The sequence below is a fragment of the Diceros bicornis genome, chromosome 25, assembly GCF_020826845.1.
Source record: "Diceros bicornis minor isolate mBicDic1 chromosome 25, mDicBic1.mat.cur, whole genome shotgun sequence".
In the NCBI taxonomy this organism is placed as follows: domain Eukaryota; kingdom Metazoa; phylum Chordata; class Mammalia; order Perissodactyla; family Rhinocerotidae; genus Diceros; species Diceros bicornis.
In genome coordinates, this window is record NC_080764.1 from 19,989,285 (window position 1) to 20,007,113 (window position 17,829).

The 17,829-nt window shown below is 44.2% G+C and overlaps 1 protein-coding gene across 1 annotated transcript in view; it reads right to left on the reverse strand.

The window, feature by feature from the left end:
- The window catches only part of STAB2 (stabilin 2), a 152,992-nt gene that overhangs the window by 49,665 nt on the left and 85,498 nt on the right, over positions 1-17,829 (reverse strand). Inside the window, exons 34-41 of the mRNA XM_058568547.1 lie at positions 16,724-16,855; positions 13,509-13,637; positions 12,165-12,221; positions 11,574-11,669; positions 10,503-10,698; positions 8,916-9,011; positions 2,502-2,547; positions 1,435-1,511 (exon numbers count right to left, since the gene is read on the reverse strand). Of these exons, the coding sequence (XP_058424530.1) occupies positions 1,435-1,511; positions 2,502-2,547; positions 8,916-9,011; positions 10,503-10,698; positions 11,574-11,669; positions 12,165-12,221; positions 13,509-13,637; positions 16,724-16,855 (829 nt within the window). The remainder of the gene's footprint in view (positions 1-1,434; positions 1,512-2,501; positions 2,548-8,915; positions 9,012-10,502; positions 10,699-11,573; positions 11,670-12,164; positions 12,222-13,508; positions 13,638-16,723; positions 16,856-17,829) is intronic.

Sequence of the window (17,829 nt, forward strand, 5' to 3'; positions counted from 1 at the left end):
CCCATACATCTATGGTCAATTGATTTTCTACAAAGGTGCCAAGATGTTTCAATGGGGGAATGAATAATCTTTTTAACAAATCTGAGACAACTGGATATCCACATGCAAAAGAATGAATTTGGACCTCAACCTCACAACATATACAAAAATTAATTCAAAGTGGATCACCTGGAGTGATCCAAGTGGAGTCCCAAGATCCTCTTGGAGTCCCAAGGCATGTGTTTGAGTCTTGGCTTGGCCTTCACTCATCATCTGACTTTGAACAAGCCACTTAATTCATATAAACTTCGAGATCCCCCATAGAGGTTTGTTTACAGGTTTGGGGACTCACATCTGATAATGTATATGAAAATGTTATAGAAATGTTGGTTGTTCCCATAATAACTTGTATCTTTTGCTTTTGCCATTTTTCCCAAAAACAGAGGGCAACAAAAACATCCCAGTTATTTGTCCTTTCCAGCTGTTTTCACTAGCATACTGTACACATCCTACTGCAGGAAACATCTGGAACCAGGGTCAGGGTACCTGCACACTGGGAGAATGCCCGGGGTAAGATTGTCTAGAAAGCAGGTTGGTGTGATCATTGTTCAGCTCTGCCACAATCTGGCCCAAAGCCTGCCCAGATACCCTGCTCAAGAGGAAAATGATGCTAAGCATTTCCACTGTTCTGGCACCAAATATGTGTTGGGCGCCATAAGAGTATTAGCTCACATTTACTGAGTGCTCTGTGCCAGGGCTGTTCTAAGCACTTCCCAGACATTAATCCAGGTTATCATCCAACAATCCAGGGAGGGAGATTCTCCTATTATCTGCAACTTACAGACGAAAAAATGATGCACAGAGCAGCCAAGCAACTTTCCCAAGGTAACACAAGTTATAAGCACTTAAGAGTCAAATCCGGGAGTCCAATGCTGGGGCTGTTTTTAACAGCTGCATCATTCTGCCATTGGGCACAGAGAGCTCATTTCATCCTAAAACCCCTCTGCAGAGGAGGTAGTTTTGTGTTTACTTTGCAAATGAGCGAAGAGGGCTCAGAGCAGCTAAGAGATCCACCCAAGGCCATGTGGGTGGTAGGAGGAAGACCCAGGGCTCAAGCCCTTTTCTTTCCCATTCCAGAGTCCCCACGCCCAGGCCACACCCCCGGTCAATCAAATCAGTGTTTTTTAATGCTCTCCAGGTGATTCCCATTGTGGTCAAGGCTGTGAACCACCATCAGAGAGGAAAACAGGAGCAGATGAGCCTGCCCATCTCAAAACCAACATGCCCTATCCATGAACAGTTGGTTTCCTATCCCCCGGGCACAGTCAGCTGCCCTGTTACTTCTAGTTCACTGTCAACGGTTGGTAGCAGCTGCCCGTTCAGTCTGCAGGGACACAGATCTCTCAACAGCTTGTGCTAGCCTCGTCACCCCCAACAAATTCCTTCTTCACTTGCCTGTGCAGACGGTCCCGTTCCCTTGGAATCCTGCCGCACATTTGCACGAGGCTGTGCCATCCGGATTGAGAAGGCAGCTGCAACGAGACAGGGCAAATGCTGTTTGTAGAAAAACACACGACACCCACACCCCTTCATCCCCAGCATCCCAGCTCCTGCCCCCATGAGGCCCTCGAGGTCCATTCCTAGTACGGCCCCGCCACGGGCAGCTAAAACTGCAGCCATTCATCTTGCAAACTACAGAGCATGTACATGCAGGCATCGGCCCAGGGGTCAGGAGGGTGGCTACCAACCTTTGGAGAGCTGTGCGTCACACATTACTTCACGTAACCTACACAATCTCCAACAACTCCAACAAATAGATATTATCATTATTCTCATTTACAGATGGAGAAACCAAGACTTAGAGGCATTAAATAATTGACTCAAGTTCTTGCAGTTAATGAAAATGACAGAGGCTGATTCAAATTCAGATCTAACTCCAGCTACTGGGCTTTTAATTAATTAACCGATTAAGCCCCTCTGGGAGTTAGGAGTATGGAGTCAAGTAAGGCTTGGCTGAGAATGGGGAGTAACGTTTGACGAATGCGAGGCCCACTGGGCTCCTTCTGCCTCTCTGAAAGTGGCTTCAACAGGCATTTTTGCCGACATGCCAGGTAACTCAGATGCCAGCTTATTCAAAAGGCTGGATCTGGCAAGTTGATGGTGGCTTTTTCTGAGATTTTTTTTTTTTTTTGCTGAGGAAGATTAGCCCTGAGCTAACATCTGTGCCAATCTTTGTCTATTTTTCTATGTGGGTCACTACCGCAGCATAGCACCCGAACCCGCGAACCCGGGATCCGGACCCACGAACCCAGGCCGCCAAAGCGGGGCGTGCCAAACTTAACAACTGGGCCCCAGGGCCAGCTCCCCTTTTCAGAGATATTTTTAGTTTCATACTTAAATGTATCCTAAATTGTCAGAAACGGTCTCAGGAAACTACTTCCTGGAGGATAGGGCCTGGAGTGGACACTGTTGGGAAAGAATCCCCTTGGCACCGTCCCCAAGAGGGGCTTGGAGGGACATACTTGGCGCTGGTGTGGCACGTCCCGTTGCAGCTGTCCTTTGTGATCTCTGGAAAAGAGAACCAGCGCTGTGTCAGCCCTCTTTTACTAAACCTCACTAAGAACTTTGTTTGTGCTCGGTGCTAGGAAAAGGTTTACTTCCTCGGAAGTAACTGGCATGCATCATGCGAACTCTGGAAAACTACGTGACCATGTAAATCCTTTTTTACATTGGCTGCCAGGAAGCTCAGAGCCCAATCTGAAGGACCCATATACTGGAGTGTCTCCTGTGTGCCAGGCCCTGTGCCGGGCGGTGAGGATGCAGGGATGAGTAAACACAGTGTCCTCCACTGGGGCCTGGGTGTTGATGCACGTCCCTCCCCGGGGCTTGATTTTTTACTTTTATTTATATTTCCTATGTTCGTTATTCTTTCTAGTTTTTCATCATTTTATTATGGAGTGATACAAACAAGCAAGCACCTAATTATGACTAATATTAAGACTTTTTTTTTTTTGCATATGCAGAAATAGGGCCTGGCGCCCAGCAGATACTATCTATTTGATGAATTAATTCCTAAATTTTCTGGACATAACACGGGTTCGTGATCTTGGATGCCCAGCTAAGAGGTATTTCCTGGCATGAGAGGATCCAGAAAGAAATTGTTAGGGATGAGGAAGGAGTACCCTTTGAGGAGGATGCTCATGCTAAGAGCTTTTGGGCTAGAAATCTCATTGGGCCTGGCCACGTTGCACAGAAGGTCCTGAAACAGACCTGGCTGCAAAAGTGGTTTGTTTTGTGTCAGAGGGAACAGTTATAGGCTCCAATGGGCTGGAGTGGAGGCCATGCAAATTTGTGTCTTTATGTATGCTATTCCTTGAGCCTGGAAATCCCTTTCTCTCCGTTCTCTCTCTATTGAAATAACAATCATTTTTTAGATCCTCTAAATCTGCTCTAAACCTTTGAGCCAACTTGAATTAACTGGTAGTGACTACACGGTTTGCTCCTTTGAGAAGAATGTGGCGCCCCATCTGGCCTCAGAGGTAAGGAGTGCAATGATTGATTAGTGATGTCTGCCATGGGCTTGGGAGTGGGGAGTTTGCACACGGACAAAGGAATTGTCTTTTTTGTTCTAGTCTAGAGGCTCTTTGCTCTGCACTCCCATACCACTATTTTTTGAACACTATTGAACATTTATTTCCATTACTAGGCTGGAAGCTCCTCTTGCAGGGTGTGCACTGGAGACCAGGCTGGAAAACTGGGTGAGTGCCAATTGGTGAATAGCTTTGTACTCCACCCTGCTAAGGTGTTTCTCCTGTAGGCAGTGAACTTTCTCCTGTAGGTGATGAAGAACCATAGCAGGTTGTCAAGTCCTGGGGAGGGGATGGGAAATGTGATCTTATCTATTGCTATAGACTGGATGTTTGTGTTTCCTCCCAAATCCATACGTGAAACCTAATCTCCAAGGTGATGGTATTAGGAGGTGGGGCCTTTGGGAAGTGATTAGGTCATGAGGGTGGAGTCCTCACAAATGAGATTAGCGTCCTTATAAAGAGACCCCAGATACAAAATCAACATACAAAAATCAGTTGCATTTCTATACACTAACAACGAAGTAGCAGAAAGAGAAATTAAGAATACAATCCTATTTACAAATGCAACAAAAAGAATGAAATACCTAGGAATAAACTTAACCAGAGAGGTGAAAGATCTGTACACTGAAAACTATAAAACATTGCTGAAAGAAATTGAAGAAGACACAAAGAAATGGAAAGATATTCCGTGCTCTTGGATTGGAAGGATTAACATAGTTAAGATGTCCATACTTCCTAAAGCCATCTATAGATTCAATGCAATCCCTATCAAAGTTCCAACAACATTTTTCACAGAAATAGAACAAAGAATCCTAAAATTTATATGGAACAACAAAAGACCTCGAATAGCTACAGGAATCCTGAGAAAAAAGAACAAAGCTGGAGGTATCACACACCCTGATTTCAAAATATACTACAAAGCTATATTAACCAAAACAGCATGGTACTGGCACAAAAACAGACACACAGATCAATGGAATAGAATTGAACGCCCAGAAATAAACCCCCACATCTATGGACAGCTAATCTTCGACAAAGGAGCCAAGAACATACCATGGAGAAAAGAAAGTCTCTTCAACAAATGGTGTTGGGAAAACTGGACAGCCACATGCAAAAAAATGAAAGTAGACCCTTACCTTACACCATACACAAAAATTAACTCAAAATGGATTAAAGACTTGAATGTAAGACTTGAAACTACGAAACTTCTAGAAGAAAACATAGGCAGTACGCTCTTTGACATTGGTCTTAGCAACATACTTGCAAGCACCATGTCTGACCGGGCAAGAGAAACAATAGAAAAAATAAACAAATGGGGCTACATCAAACTAAAAGGCTTCTGCACAGCAAAGGAAACCATCAACAAAACGAAAAGACAACCTAACAATTGGGAGAAGATATTTGCAAACCATACATCCGATAACGGGTTAATCTCCAAAATGTATAAAGAACACATGCATCTCAACAACAAAAAAACTAACAAGGCAATTAAAAAATGGGCAAAAGACCTGAACAGACATTTTTGCAAAGAAGATATACGGATGGCCAACAGACACATGAAAAGATGTTCAACATCATTAACTATCAGGGAAATGCAAATCAAAACTACAATGAGATATCACCTCATGCCCGTCAGGATGGCTATAATTAACAAGACAGGAAACAAAAAGTGTTGGAGAGGATGTGGAGAGAAGGGAACTCTCATACACTGCTGGTGGGAGTGCAAACTGGTGCAGCCACTATGGAAAACAGTATGGAGATTCCTCAAAAAGTCAAGGATAGAACTACCATATGATCCAGCTATTCCACTGCTGGGTATTTATCCAAAGAACTTGAAAACACCAATGTGTAAAGATACATGCACCCCTGTGTTCATTGCAGCGTTATTCACAATAGCCAAGACTTGGAAGCAACCTAAGTGCCCATCAAAGGATGAATGGATAAAGAAGCTGTGGTATATATACACAATGGAATACTACTCAGCCATAAGAAACGATGAAATCCAGCCATTTGTGACAATATGGATGGACATTGAGGGTATTATGCAAAGTGAAACAAGTCAGAGGCAGAAGGTCAAATACCGTATGATTTCACTCATTAAGTAGTAGGTAATAACAACAACAAACACATAGATACAGAGATTGGATCAGTGGTTACCAGAGGGGAAGGGGGAAGGGAGGAGGGTGAAAGGGATAATTCGGCACATGTGTGTGGTGATGGGTTGTAATTAGTATTTGGGTGGTGAACATGATGTAATCTATGCAGAACTAGAAGTATAATGATGTACACCTGAAATTTATACAATGTTATAAACCAATGTTACTGCAATAACAAAAAATTAAAAAAAAAAAAAAAAAAGAAACCGCAGAGACCTCCCTTGCCCATGTGAAGACATGAGAAGTCAGCAGTCTGCAACACAGAAGTGGGTTCTTACCAGAACCCGACCAGGCTGGCACCCTGATCTCAGACTTCCGCCCTCTAGAACTGTGAGAAATGAATTTCCATTGTTTATAAGCCATCCAGTCTATGGTACTTTGTTATAGGAGTCGGAACTAAGACATCTGTATTTTGGAAAGTTCTCTCTGGCAGCAATGTGAAGTGGAGGGAGATGGGAGATGGGGAGAAGGCAAAGAGACAGATCACAAGGCTGCTGGTGAGAGGAGGAGCAGGAGGAAGGGATGTGGGGGGTAGAATGATTTAGATATGGTAGTGAGGGAGAGGGCGGCGTGGAGGCTGACTGGGTAGTTTCTAGATTGGGTGAGCAGTAGGGGTGGGGATCTTTCTTCACAGTAGATAAAGTGGGAAGAGGAGTGAGTCTGGTGGTCTGTCCTTGGCGCTGCTTTCTTCTCCTTCATAGTTTGAAGCTTACACACTTCTCTCTGCTCAGGGATGGCTCTTGCATTTGTATCTCCAGCCTTGACCTCACTCCTGAGCCTTACACCCACAGATCCCACTGCCTGCTCTACTGCCACTGTCCGGACCTGAGAACGTCTCTCCCAGACTGCACACTGCTGAGGGCGGGGGCCACATGCTCACTGCAGTGTACCTAGCGCATTGCCAGCGTCTGGCAGGAGCTCGGCAAGTATCTGATGGATGAATGAATGAGCTAACGACTCCTGCGCATCTCCACTCAGATGCTCTCTGGCACCTCAAACTCAACCTCCCCCGATCTGAACTACCCCTAGCTGTCCTCTTCCGGAGTTGGCCTACTGTCCACACAGTCAGCTGCTCCCTATTCATTCCTTCCTGCGTCTAGTCACCGTGTGCTCTCCATTCTACCTCATCTGCCAATCAAATGTCTCCATTTCTCCTGCCACAGTCAGGCCACCGCCTTAGTTCAGACTTCCATTAATTGCCTCCTGAAAACTTGCCACAGCTTCCAGACTGTTCCCTGTCCCTTTAAATGCGGTCGGTCCTCCCATGCACCATGCTCTTATAAGCACGTAAGTGACAGCCATAGATTATCCATGGCTGTCACTTAAGTGCTTATCTATTCTAGGTATTCCCCTAGATTGTCTTCCTGTTTATGTGACTCCATTGTTTCCTGCTCCCCTCTCCCAGGCCCTCTGGGCCCCGGCTCTGCACTGCAGCATTTGATATCTGCTCTAGGATGTCTCCTTGGCTTGGGACCATTCAGACTTCTGACTTCACCTTTTCAACCAACTCTTAACTCTACATTCTCTTGATTTTAGCATCAACTGGAGCTCTGAGCAAAGACACTCCCTCTGACAACCCCGCATTCCGGGAGCCCTCATTGGGCTGGCAGGTGCCTGCGACTCCTCCCCAGCCCCTGCCCCAGGAGAGGGGGAGTCTCTGATACCTGCTTCTAGGGGTAGTCTCTCTAATCCAGTGTCAGAATGATCTTTCTAAAATGCAAATAAGATCCTGTTGTTGCCCTGTTTAAAACCTTTCATTGGCTTCCTATTGGCTTCAGCAGAAGGTCCACCTCCTTAGCCTTTTACCATCAGACTCCCACCTACACCTCCAGCCTGTTCTCATTCAATTTCCCTCTTTGCCCCTATACTCCTCTCCTGCTATCCCTCGGATCCCTAAATGTGCAGAGCTGTCCCACATCTGTGCTGTTCCACGTGCTTTTTCTGCCTGAAATTCTGTTTCCTCTGATCACGCTCACCTGGATCACATTAGGAACCATCAGCGCAGTGCTGTGGGGTTGGGGGACATGGGCCTGCTCAGACCCTGTTGCTGGGAAAACAGATTGATAGAATCTCTGGAAAACAACTTGGCAATAAGCAGCAAATCCTCCCCCCAAAGTGCCAACTTCTGATTCAGAAAACTCATCTCTAGAAATAGGACTAAATGAATTAATTAGACAAATGCAAAAAGATGTATATAGGAGATATTCATTGCAGCATTATTATGATAAGATAAAATTGTTTAAAAAAAGTGTGGTACAGTCATATAATGGAACATTATATGGAAATTAAAAAAATGATATTTATCTATATTTATTCATATAGAAAGATATCCATTATATAAGGTGAAGTGAAAAAGTAGGTTACAAAACAGTATATAGAGTATGATCCCAAACACATATGTTTATATACCTAGAAGGGCCGGCCCGGTGGCTTAGTGGTTAAGTCCGCACGCTCCGCTACTGGCTGCCCAGGCATCGATGCACCGCTTCTCTGGCCATGCTGAGGCCGCGTCCCACATACGGCAACTAGAAGGATGTGCAACTATGACATACAACTGTCTACTGGGGCTTTGGGGAAGAAAAAAAGGAGGAGGATTGGCAATAGATGTTAGCTCAGAGCTGGTCTTCCTCAGCAAAAAGAGGAGGATTAGCATGGATGTTAGCTCAGGGTTGATCTCCCTCACAAAATAAATAAATAAATAAATAAATAAATAAATAAATAAATAAATATATACCTAGAAAAAGGTTGGAACACTAACATAAAATATTAATGATAGTTCTTTTCTGCCTTGGGAGTATGAGCAATTTTTATTTTCTTCTTTTCTTTATTTTACAAACTTTTTGCTGCAAATAGGAATCACTTTGATTGCCAAAGGAAGTAATAAAGGTGTCACTTCTATTTTATTTTATTTTTTTTGGTGAGGAAGATTGGCCCTGAGCTAACATCTGTGCTAGTATTTCCTCTATTTTTGTATGTGGGATGCTGTCATAGCATGGCTTGATGAGTGTGTGTAGGTCCACGCCTGGGATCCAAACCCACGAACCCTGGGCCGCTGAAGCTGAGCACGCTGAACTTAACCACTACACCACCAGGCTGGCCCCTGTCATTTCTATTTTAGAAAGGAAAAAAATGTAGCTGCTGAGAAGTGAGGCTAAGAACAGATCATTAGGACTGAGGGGCTGGCCCTTACCACTGTCACATTTCACTCCTCGCCAGCCAACATCACAGTCACAGGAGCCATCACCCGAGGGTCCTTGGTTGCATCTCCCGTGGACACAAGAACATGCTAAGTGGAAAAATGCCCACAAATGGTCAGATTTCTGACTTGTGCTTAATAACTCGTTTATCAGTTACTATAAAGTTTCACTTCAGTGCACTTAATTCTCCAACGCGGTTCCAGAGAATTGTTGTCTTTAAAGGAGGGCTGGATTCAGAGGAGGCAGGGTCGTGGGCGATAGAATCGAGCAGGATAACAGGGGGATCAGGTCGTGCTTCAGCCGAGACCACAGCTTTGGGACTGTGCAGCACTGCGGGCCAGTGACCCAAGGAGGGTGAGAGTGTCCTCAGCTAAGGTTATTTGAAGACCCAGGGTTATGGGGGACCCGTTGGGATGGAACCACATTTGTTCCCTAAGAGCGGACTTCAGAAAGAAGTCCACTAGGTGTAGATAAACCTGGAGTGGCCCTGCCTTCTTCCACAACAGAGAAATGCCGATTCCTTTCTTACACAGCAGCGTCATGAGCCTCTTTGAGAACTGGATGTAAGCTCTGGATGCCTTCCCCAGAAAAAAGCATTTAGCTTTGGGGGTTTGCTGGACCCCAAGAAAGTCATCTATGGAAACTTAGGTTAGGAACTCCCGCATAAATGCAAGCAGAAAACTCTTCCAAAAAACATAGAACAAATCGGTACTATAATTCCAATTATATCTTATATAGCCCAGTTATAATGATTCAGTTATATATTGATTTTGTCTGGCTTGGACTAGCTGATGAGAAAACAGCGATAGCCAGGTCAAATTTACAGTTTTTAGTACAGGGTAGAAAAAATGCTTTGTCCTCTCATCATGGATTAGGGAACCCCTCCTCCTAAGTCAACCCTCTCATAGGTGTGTGTCCCTGGGCACAAGGAAATCCGGGTGAGAGGATGCAGAGGACTCGGCTCAAACAGATCACGATTTTTGTGAAAACAGCTTTGAGTGTTGCTGAGGGTGAATTAACAGAGTGATCTTCACATTGAGGACAGCATGATTCAAGAGCAAGGCTCTGGAGCCAAGAAGGTGTGCATGCAAATCTCAGCTCTGCCTCGCATCAGGTGTGACCTTGGGGGAAGTCATTCAACTTCTTTGCCTTAATATCCTCATCTGTAAAATGGGTACAACAATACCCAAGGCTATAAGGTTCTGTGTGGATTAAATGAGATAATGTGCACAAATGTGCATTTCAAACTATCAAGCAATGTCCAAAACTGAGTGTAACCATAAGGACCAGTGCTCACAGGCAAATACAGAATCAGTGGTTGGGGTGGGGAATGTCAATGAACAGACTGGGGGTGGGTTGGTAGGTCCAGGTTAGTGACTGAAAATGTTTGGAAACACTGCCTAATGCAAATTACACAACACAGACATTCTTGTAATTCACATGATAATAGAGGTGGGATTCTAGCCCACCTGCTGAGACCGGCCCTTTAGGGAGCACGTGGGGAATCACTCTTTTCTTGCACATTCCTGGCTGGTTTCGGGAGCCCAGGAGCCTGCCTGGGTGGGGAGGAGAGTGCGCACCTTGGTCGCAGTGGATGCCGTACTTGCCCTCAGCGCAGGTCTCGCAGGCCGTCCCCCTGAAGCCCTCTCCACACTCACACACGCCCGTGCCGTTCATTCCGTCCAGGCAGATCCCGTTTCCAAAGCAGACGTTCTCCGCTTTCCCTGGGCAGGGCTGGCACTGGGGACCGAAGAAGCCGGCACAGCACTCTCTCGTCTGAAATGGAAGGACAAGGCTGGACCTGCACTTCCATCTTCTGGTTTTGTCCAGCCGCGGAGTAGAAATCCCGCTGGTGGGACTGGATGTGTGCTCTAGCTTTGACCTCAGCTGGAGGGGTGGGGAGGAGCCCTGAGAACCGGATGAGGCGAAGCAACTTCCAGGGTGCTAGGAACAGGATGGAGGCCTCCGCCAAGGAGGTAGGAAAGAGGGAAAGGAAAAAGGCAAGTCAGAGAAGAGGATGAAGAAAAGTGAGAAAGAAGGGGGGCCGTAGGGAGAGCCCTGCAGGATGTCTGCTTGGCTTGGGTCTGCCTTTATTCTTGCGTGCCTTTAAAACACAAAAGCTCCTGCTGCCACACGCTCTGCAGCTTAAGGGCCAGAGCACCTCGCCTCTGTAGGATAGGCAGAGGCCATGTCTAGTCTTCTGGGAAAGAAGCAGTACCGAAAGAATTTTCCTGCAGCCTCCAAAGCAGCAGCCCAGAGGTGCTTAGCTCTGGGGTCCTGTTTTCTAAATGACCAGGTGCACTTTCTCTTTCCTTAGGAAATTGGCCCTTTCCTCCATCTTTTTGCTTATAAGCAAGCTCACAGGGCATTTCACCCTGTTGTGAGAACATGGAGGTCCTCCTAGCTTCTCAGCCCCTCAATTTCCTCATCATGTAATTGACTAGTGCAGCTTTTACCTATTTGCTGACTTACAGGACTGTCCTGAGTTGTATTGCTCCCACTGCTACTTTGAATGACTGATAATGAAGATAACGAGCAGGAAGCAGAGGCGGCAGAAAGAATCCATGCAAAGGCATTTAAAGTATAACATACGATTAAATTTCCCGATGTCACTGCAATAATTAGCAGGATGGTTAAATCATCATACTCACAATGACAGTCTTCACACATTTCGGCTGGCACCCAATGAACATGGATCGCTTGCCCATGAAATAAACGGTATAGATACATTTCCTCGTCTCTTCACCCTATGAAATAGTGATGATTACATCAGCTGTTTAGTTAAGAAAAGTTTTCCAACCTCTAAAAGCAAGTAGGTTAGTGATGCGTGGCTGTCTCTCCGACTAAAATGTTCTGGAAAGTGAGGGAGATGGTTTCTTGGAGACGCTTCACAAGAAAGAAAACATAGAAACACACTGTTGGCTGCCAGAACACCAGGTGGTAAAATCCAAGTAATTATGCCACAAGATAGTACTCTGTAAAAAGAAAAAAGTGAAAAATCTCTTCCTGCCTTGTGCATCGGTTGAGATGAACCCATTTCTATTTATTTATTAATCAAAATTTCACTTTGGTCCAAGGATTCAAGACTTTAGAAAGATGTGTACAACATAAAAGATAAAATTAAATTAAAAATAAGTGAAGGGATGAGGGCAGTGAAAAAAAGATATGCTTGAGATTCGTTTAGTTATTTGGACCTCCCTGGGATCTGGAAACTGTTTTATCAAAACAGACAAAATACTTACAAGCGGTTTAGTTCCAAGTGGGCAGATGGGCTGCTGGGGACACTTCCCACACTTTCCCTTGGTAAAGCAGAGAGACAAAGAGAACATTTCGTGGTTATTACTTTTAGTGCAAAATGAGGCTGCAAATATTTTCCAGACCTTGGAGCTGAAGATTTTAGGATATAGAATTGAAAATCAGAAAGATATTAGAGAAGCTCATCTGGTCAACCTCCTCAATGTTCTTTGAGACAAGCACTTCTACTACTTCCGGTCTTGGATGTTAGAGCATCCAAGCTTTCCTCCATAATTGTCTTCTGATGCTAATAATCCTTTAATATGTGGAGGCATTATCTCATTTAAATCCTAATTCCATTAACAATGACCCTCATTTATTGAAAATCCATTATTTAGTGAATTGGGCCAGATTCAGAGACTAAGGGGCTGTGTCACACACAGTGCCCAGCCATGGGAGCACATGGTCCAGCTGAGGGGTCAGGGTGGAGATCATATATGCTACCACAAAACAAAGAGCACAAGTTAAGAATGACAGACACTCTTAAGTGTGATCTGTTCCTAAAACAGGAGGAGGCCAACGCATCTAGTTCTTAATTTAGTGCCTACCGGAGAGTGGAGTATGGTTGTTCAGAGTTTTGGCTCTGGAGTCAGACTGCCTGGATTTGAACTCCTTCTCTGCCACTTGCTAGCTCTGTGAACCTAGGTGCATTACTTAACCTCTCCGTGGCTCATTTTCCCCATCTGTAAAATGGGGATAGTAATAGTTCCTACTTTGTAGGGTGTTGTGAGGATTACACGGGTTAATACTATAAAATGTTCAGAGCAGTGCCTGGCACATAATAAGAGCTCAATAAATGTCAGCAGTTATTACTATTACTGAAAGATCCTCCACCATCCCATGGACTGGAGTGAAAAGTCTTCATTACTGCATCCTATATTACACTGAAATAACCCATTTCCATATTTTCTCTCCTAGTAGACCAAGCTTGGCCAACACCTGCCATAGGTGCACCATAGGCCCCTCCCCATGCCTGTGCTGGGCATGGCATGTTTTCCCTTTGAGGAAGACCATGGCTTCAGAATTCTGCTCGAAACAACCTTCCAGGCAGCCTTTCCCAGGCACTCAAGGTACAAGTTATTGCACTAGATTGTGAGTCCAATGAGGGCAGAGGTCATGTCTTATTTGTCTTTGTAGAGCTACAGCTGAGTATGGTCCTTTGCACATCAGAGATGCTCAGTGGTTTTTGAACTGAGTTGAAATACTCTAATAGATGAGTATTATGCTTAAAAAATTACAAAAAAATAAGCCAACATTCTTTAGTTGCATTACTGGCTTTGGATATAACTTACTCGTAAAATAGTAGTGTCGTTATTATCACATCTATTCTTCTGGATTTCCAGAACTTTCCCCAAGCCATGGATCACTCCCTTGTCAGTGGCTACATTGGTATAGTTTATTGGAGCCTCATTTACATAGAGCTGTGAACAAGAAGGTTAAATGGAAATTTTTATTGCAGTGATTTTAAGAGAAATGTGGAAGATGGGGATTGGAGGATATCAATATGACAACAGCCTAGGAGATATTCCAATATTCACCTGGAAGGCAGCACATTGTGGTGGAAAGACCTCTGGCCTAGGAGACGGGAGTCTGAGTAACAGTCCTGAATCTGGCACCATCCAGCTGTGTGACATTGGGCCAGTTGCTTTTCCCCTCTGAATCTCAATGTCCTCTTTTGTAAAAGGAAGAGGTTGTTCTAGATAATCTCTAAGGTTTCTTTCCATCCCTCAAATTAATTGGTTTATGATTATTTGAAAAATTGTAAATCATGATCATTATGTTAGTGCTTATTGGCCAAATGGCTCCATGGACGAGCTCAGCTGTGCCGTAGATTAGTGATCCTGAAGGTGTTGCTTTCCAAAACCAAGACGTGGAGAATGAAACTCATTAGCTTTTTAGCACGTCTCTCCTTCACGGTTAAGTTTCAAGCAACCCTCAGAAAGGCTAAGTGACAGTTATGTAAGAATAAAAATAACTAGCTTTTTTTGCAGTGTTTTAGAGTTTGTAAAAAGTGTTCCACCAGATAACACCATTTCCTAGTGTGCGGAGACTGCTCAGAGGTCTGCGTTACCCTAGTTTCCCTTGAGACTTCTTTGGAGTTCGTGGTATGTTTGTATCCATCTTGACCTAGCGTGTCTGTAAGCATCTAAGACATGGGGGATAAGTCAGTATTTAAATGCTGCCAACACAAATTCAGTTTTGAGTTGTAATTTGTTTTGTTTTGATTTTTTTAAGGAAAGGATACCTTGATGGTTTATTAATGCAAAATAAGTGACGTCATTAATTCATTCATTAATATAACTAATATAACGGGAAACAAATGGCTCCCTGAAAAATTGGGGTGGTGTGTGTGTATGACTGTGTATGTGTGTGTGTGGGCGGGGGAATGGTGTGTAGCAGGACTCAGGTTGGGAGGAGGGGGAAATTCTTTATTATATTAAGCAGATGTCAAGTTCATATCCAATCAGGGTTTAAAAATGTTTAATAACATCCCCCAAACTCCCCACTGCAGCAATATTACAATGACTCTACTAAGTGCTGTAATTTGAAGTTGCACTGAATGTGAAAGTCCCTTATGATTCACTTGACTTGGAGTCAAGTGAATTTCCACTGGATGTTGGGATAAATCATGGCTCTGCTCTACAGAGGTGTTCCAGGGTCTGTGTAGATTTGGAAAACTAGTAGGGTACCTTCCTGGTGGTGTCAAATGGTGATTGCAACACAAATTTCCCGAATTCCAAGATGCTGAGCTATTTTAAAATATCAAAATGGCAGAACTTCTGATGCGATAATACTGTTGATTTGGCATTATAAAAGTGAATCATTTTCATTGTGAGATGTATCCAGAGACTTATGGGCTGCATTAAAATTTTGGTTGGAACACAAGTCTACTCACATAGAGAGCATCTTTCTACATCTCCATTGTCCTAAGAGAAAGTACATGAGTTATCGATATAAGCAAAATCTTGATTGTAAGATAGAACTATTTGTTTATTGTTAAGATAAAGCCTCTGTTATAAGATTGCTCTAGATTGAAGAATTTCCAAACAAATGGAAAATGAAAATGACAGAAATTAAACTGATTCAACTAACTGCACTGGCATATTCATCTCTACATGATGAAGTAAAAGATGACAGAGATAAAAACAAAAACAAAAAAGGTAAGCTCTTTATCAATAAAAAATTGCTTTACCTGGAAAAATAAGAAAATGCATTTAAAAGGATCCCCTCAAAATTCTTACACAATAGGTGAGATTATTTGTAGGAGTCAGAGGAAAATGTTTGGAATTAGATTGTTCCCTAAGTAACCAAGAATCAGAAAGATTTTTTTTTTTCTACCCAAGCAGGTTAAAGAAAATGTACACAAAAATCCACTTGTGATTCAATGATGATGCCACTGAGAAAATTGTTTTCAAGATTGTACTTTTTAAAAAGGACCAAATATTATTATTGATTAAAAATTTCGGGCCGGCCCCGTGGCTTAGCAGTTAAGTGTACGCGCTCGGCTACTGGTGGCCCGGGGTTCAGATCCCGGGCGCCCGCCGATGCACCGCTTCCCCGGCCATGCTGAGACCATGTCCCACATACAGCAACTAGAAGGATGTGCAACTATGACATACAACTATCTACTGGGGCTTTGGGGGAACAAAAAAAGGAGGAGGATTGGCAATAGATGTTAGCTCAGAGCCGGTCTTCCTCAGCAAAAAAAAAGAGGAGGATTAGCATGGATGTTAGCTCAGGGCTGATCTTCCTCACACACACACACACACACAAATTTATGTGATTAAACTTCCTTTATTTTAACATAGTGCATAGTTTATCTTAGTAGTTTGTTTTTATTATTTTTTATGAGAATCTATATTAGAGTTATATTGTGAGTTTCTTGCTGAATTTTCATAGATCGATCTGCTTACTTGGTGTTTGAAATAGATGAATACAATTTTATATTTTAAATATTTAGTTTCATTAATTCTTTTTTATGAATTCTAAATACTTTTAAATATTTAGGGGTTGCATGAGATAAATACCGGAATACCAGTGTGGGGGTCATTTGGTCCTAAGACCACAGTCTCTACAATCTAGCAATGATGATAATGTTAATTCATTTGGCTGCTGGATCCTACATACGTCATTAGGCTCCTTATAGCCTGGAGCCAGTGCCACTTCCTGGGAGTTAGGTTTTGCTGTCAGGTTCCCTTTCACCTTGGAGACTGCTTTGGACTGTCTGTTGGGTTTGTTAGGAATCTGTATTGAAGGGCACCTGTGACTACTGGGATTCAAATACCATGATTAGCAAAGCCACACTGGTTATCCGAAGGCTGGTGACAGGGAAGGTGAGTGGGAGCTCGGCAGTCTGGCTCAGTCATTACTTTCTGGTGCAACACAGACACTTGTCTTTTGTTGACAAGGCTTAGGAAGCATGGGGGAGATTATTCCAATTCGGAAGTGATGATGGATGATAGGAGCTAAGACCCTCATTCCTGGGTTTTAAGTAAAAGGATTGCACCTGGTCATCGTGGAGGAAGAAGCTGACGAGGTAGGAGAAGCCCAGCATGGTCTCCCGGTGCATGCCATTGTGTAGGTCATTCTTCAGCAGTTTCTCCTCCAAGACCACGTGATACTTGAGTATGTCCTCCTCCTGGACAACACACAGAACTGAAAGTCAACCCATGGGTCAGCCAGTCCTCAGTCACTTACTGGCCTGCTCCAATGAGCCAGGCACTGTGGGGATTACAAGAGCAACAGTCTGTTGAACTGAAAGTTTTGACCAGGTGTCAGGGAACAGTAGATATTAAATACTAAATTCAAGACACATCACCTTGGAGAACTTGCAAATTTTCCACGTACGATGGTCAAGAACTCGTTACAAGACCCTAAAACCCAGACTGAGGGCGTGAAAGGTTAGGGGAGGATTTTGAAGATGGTTTCTTTGGAGAGAACTGCTGTGAAGAGAGAGTCCCCACACCCCACCTGCCTTTCACTTCAGGGTCATGAGAGGAAGTCTGATGGGATGTTTCAAGGAGCTTGATCTGTGTCCCCGGCAGATAGGGTGGCCTGTGGGACTGGGGAAATCTCATGCCAGGGACAGCTGGCAGGCTGATCCACGGTGGAGTGGGGAGGACAGGCCTGCACTCCCAGCATGGGCTTGGGACAAGAGTGTACGTGTGTCCTGTGGACCAGATGTGAGGCCATGTCTGAGAGAGCTGGCGCCTGAGGTCTCATCCTGGGTGGCTGCCTAGAAGGGCAGACAGGCCTCCCCATGGGAAGACTGGAGGTGGGCTCTAGACGCTTGGGGTCTGAGGAGGAAATGACTGCAGGAATAGAGTGCATACACACAGAAGGAGGGAACTGCTGTCAGAGACCACCAGTGACCGGTGGGGTCTCTGAAGAACCTATCAAAGTGTCAGAGAGAGAGAGAGAGAGAGAGAGAGCAAGCTTTGAAACACTTGCCAGGCCCCAAGAGAGAAGTGTCATCCCAGGACAGTACCAGTTAGACAAGAACCTTTCTACCCTCTTCCCGACCACCAACACTCCCACCCCTCAACTTCAAACCTGGTGAGATGGAAGCTGAATTTAGTGGGATCAGGAAAGGGGATAGAAACATCATATGAG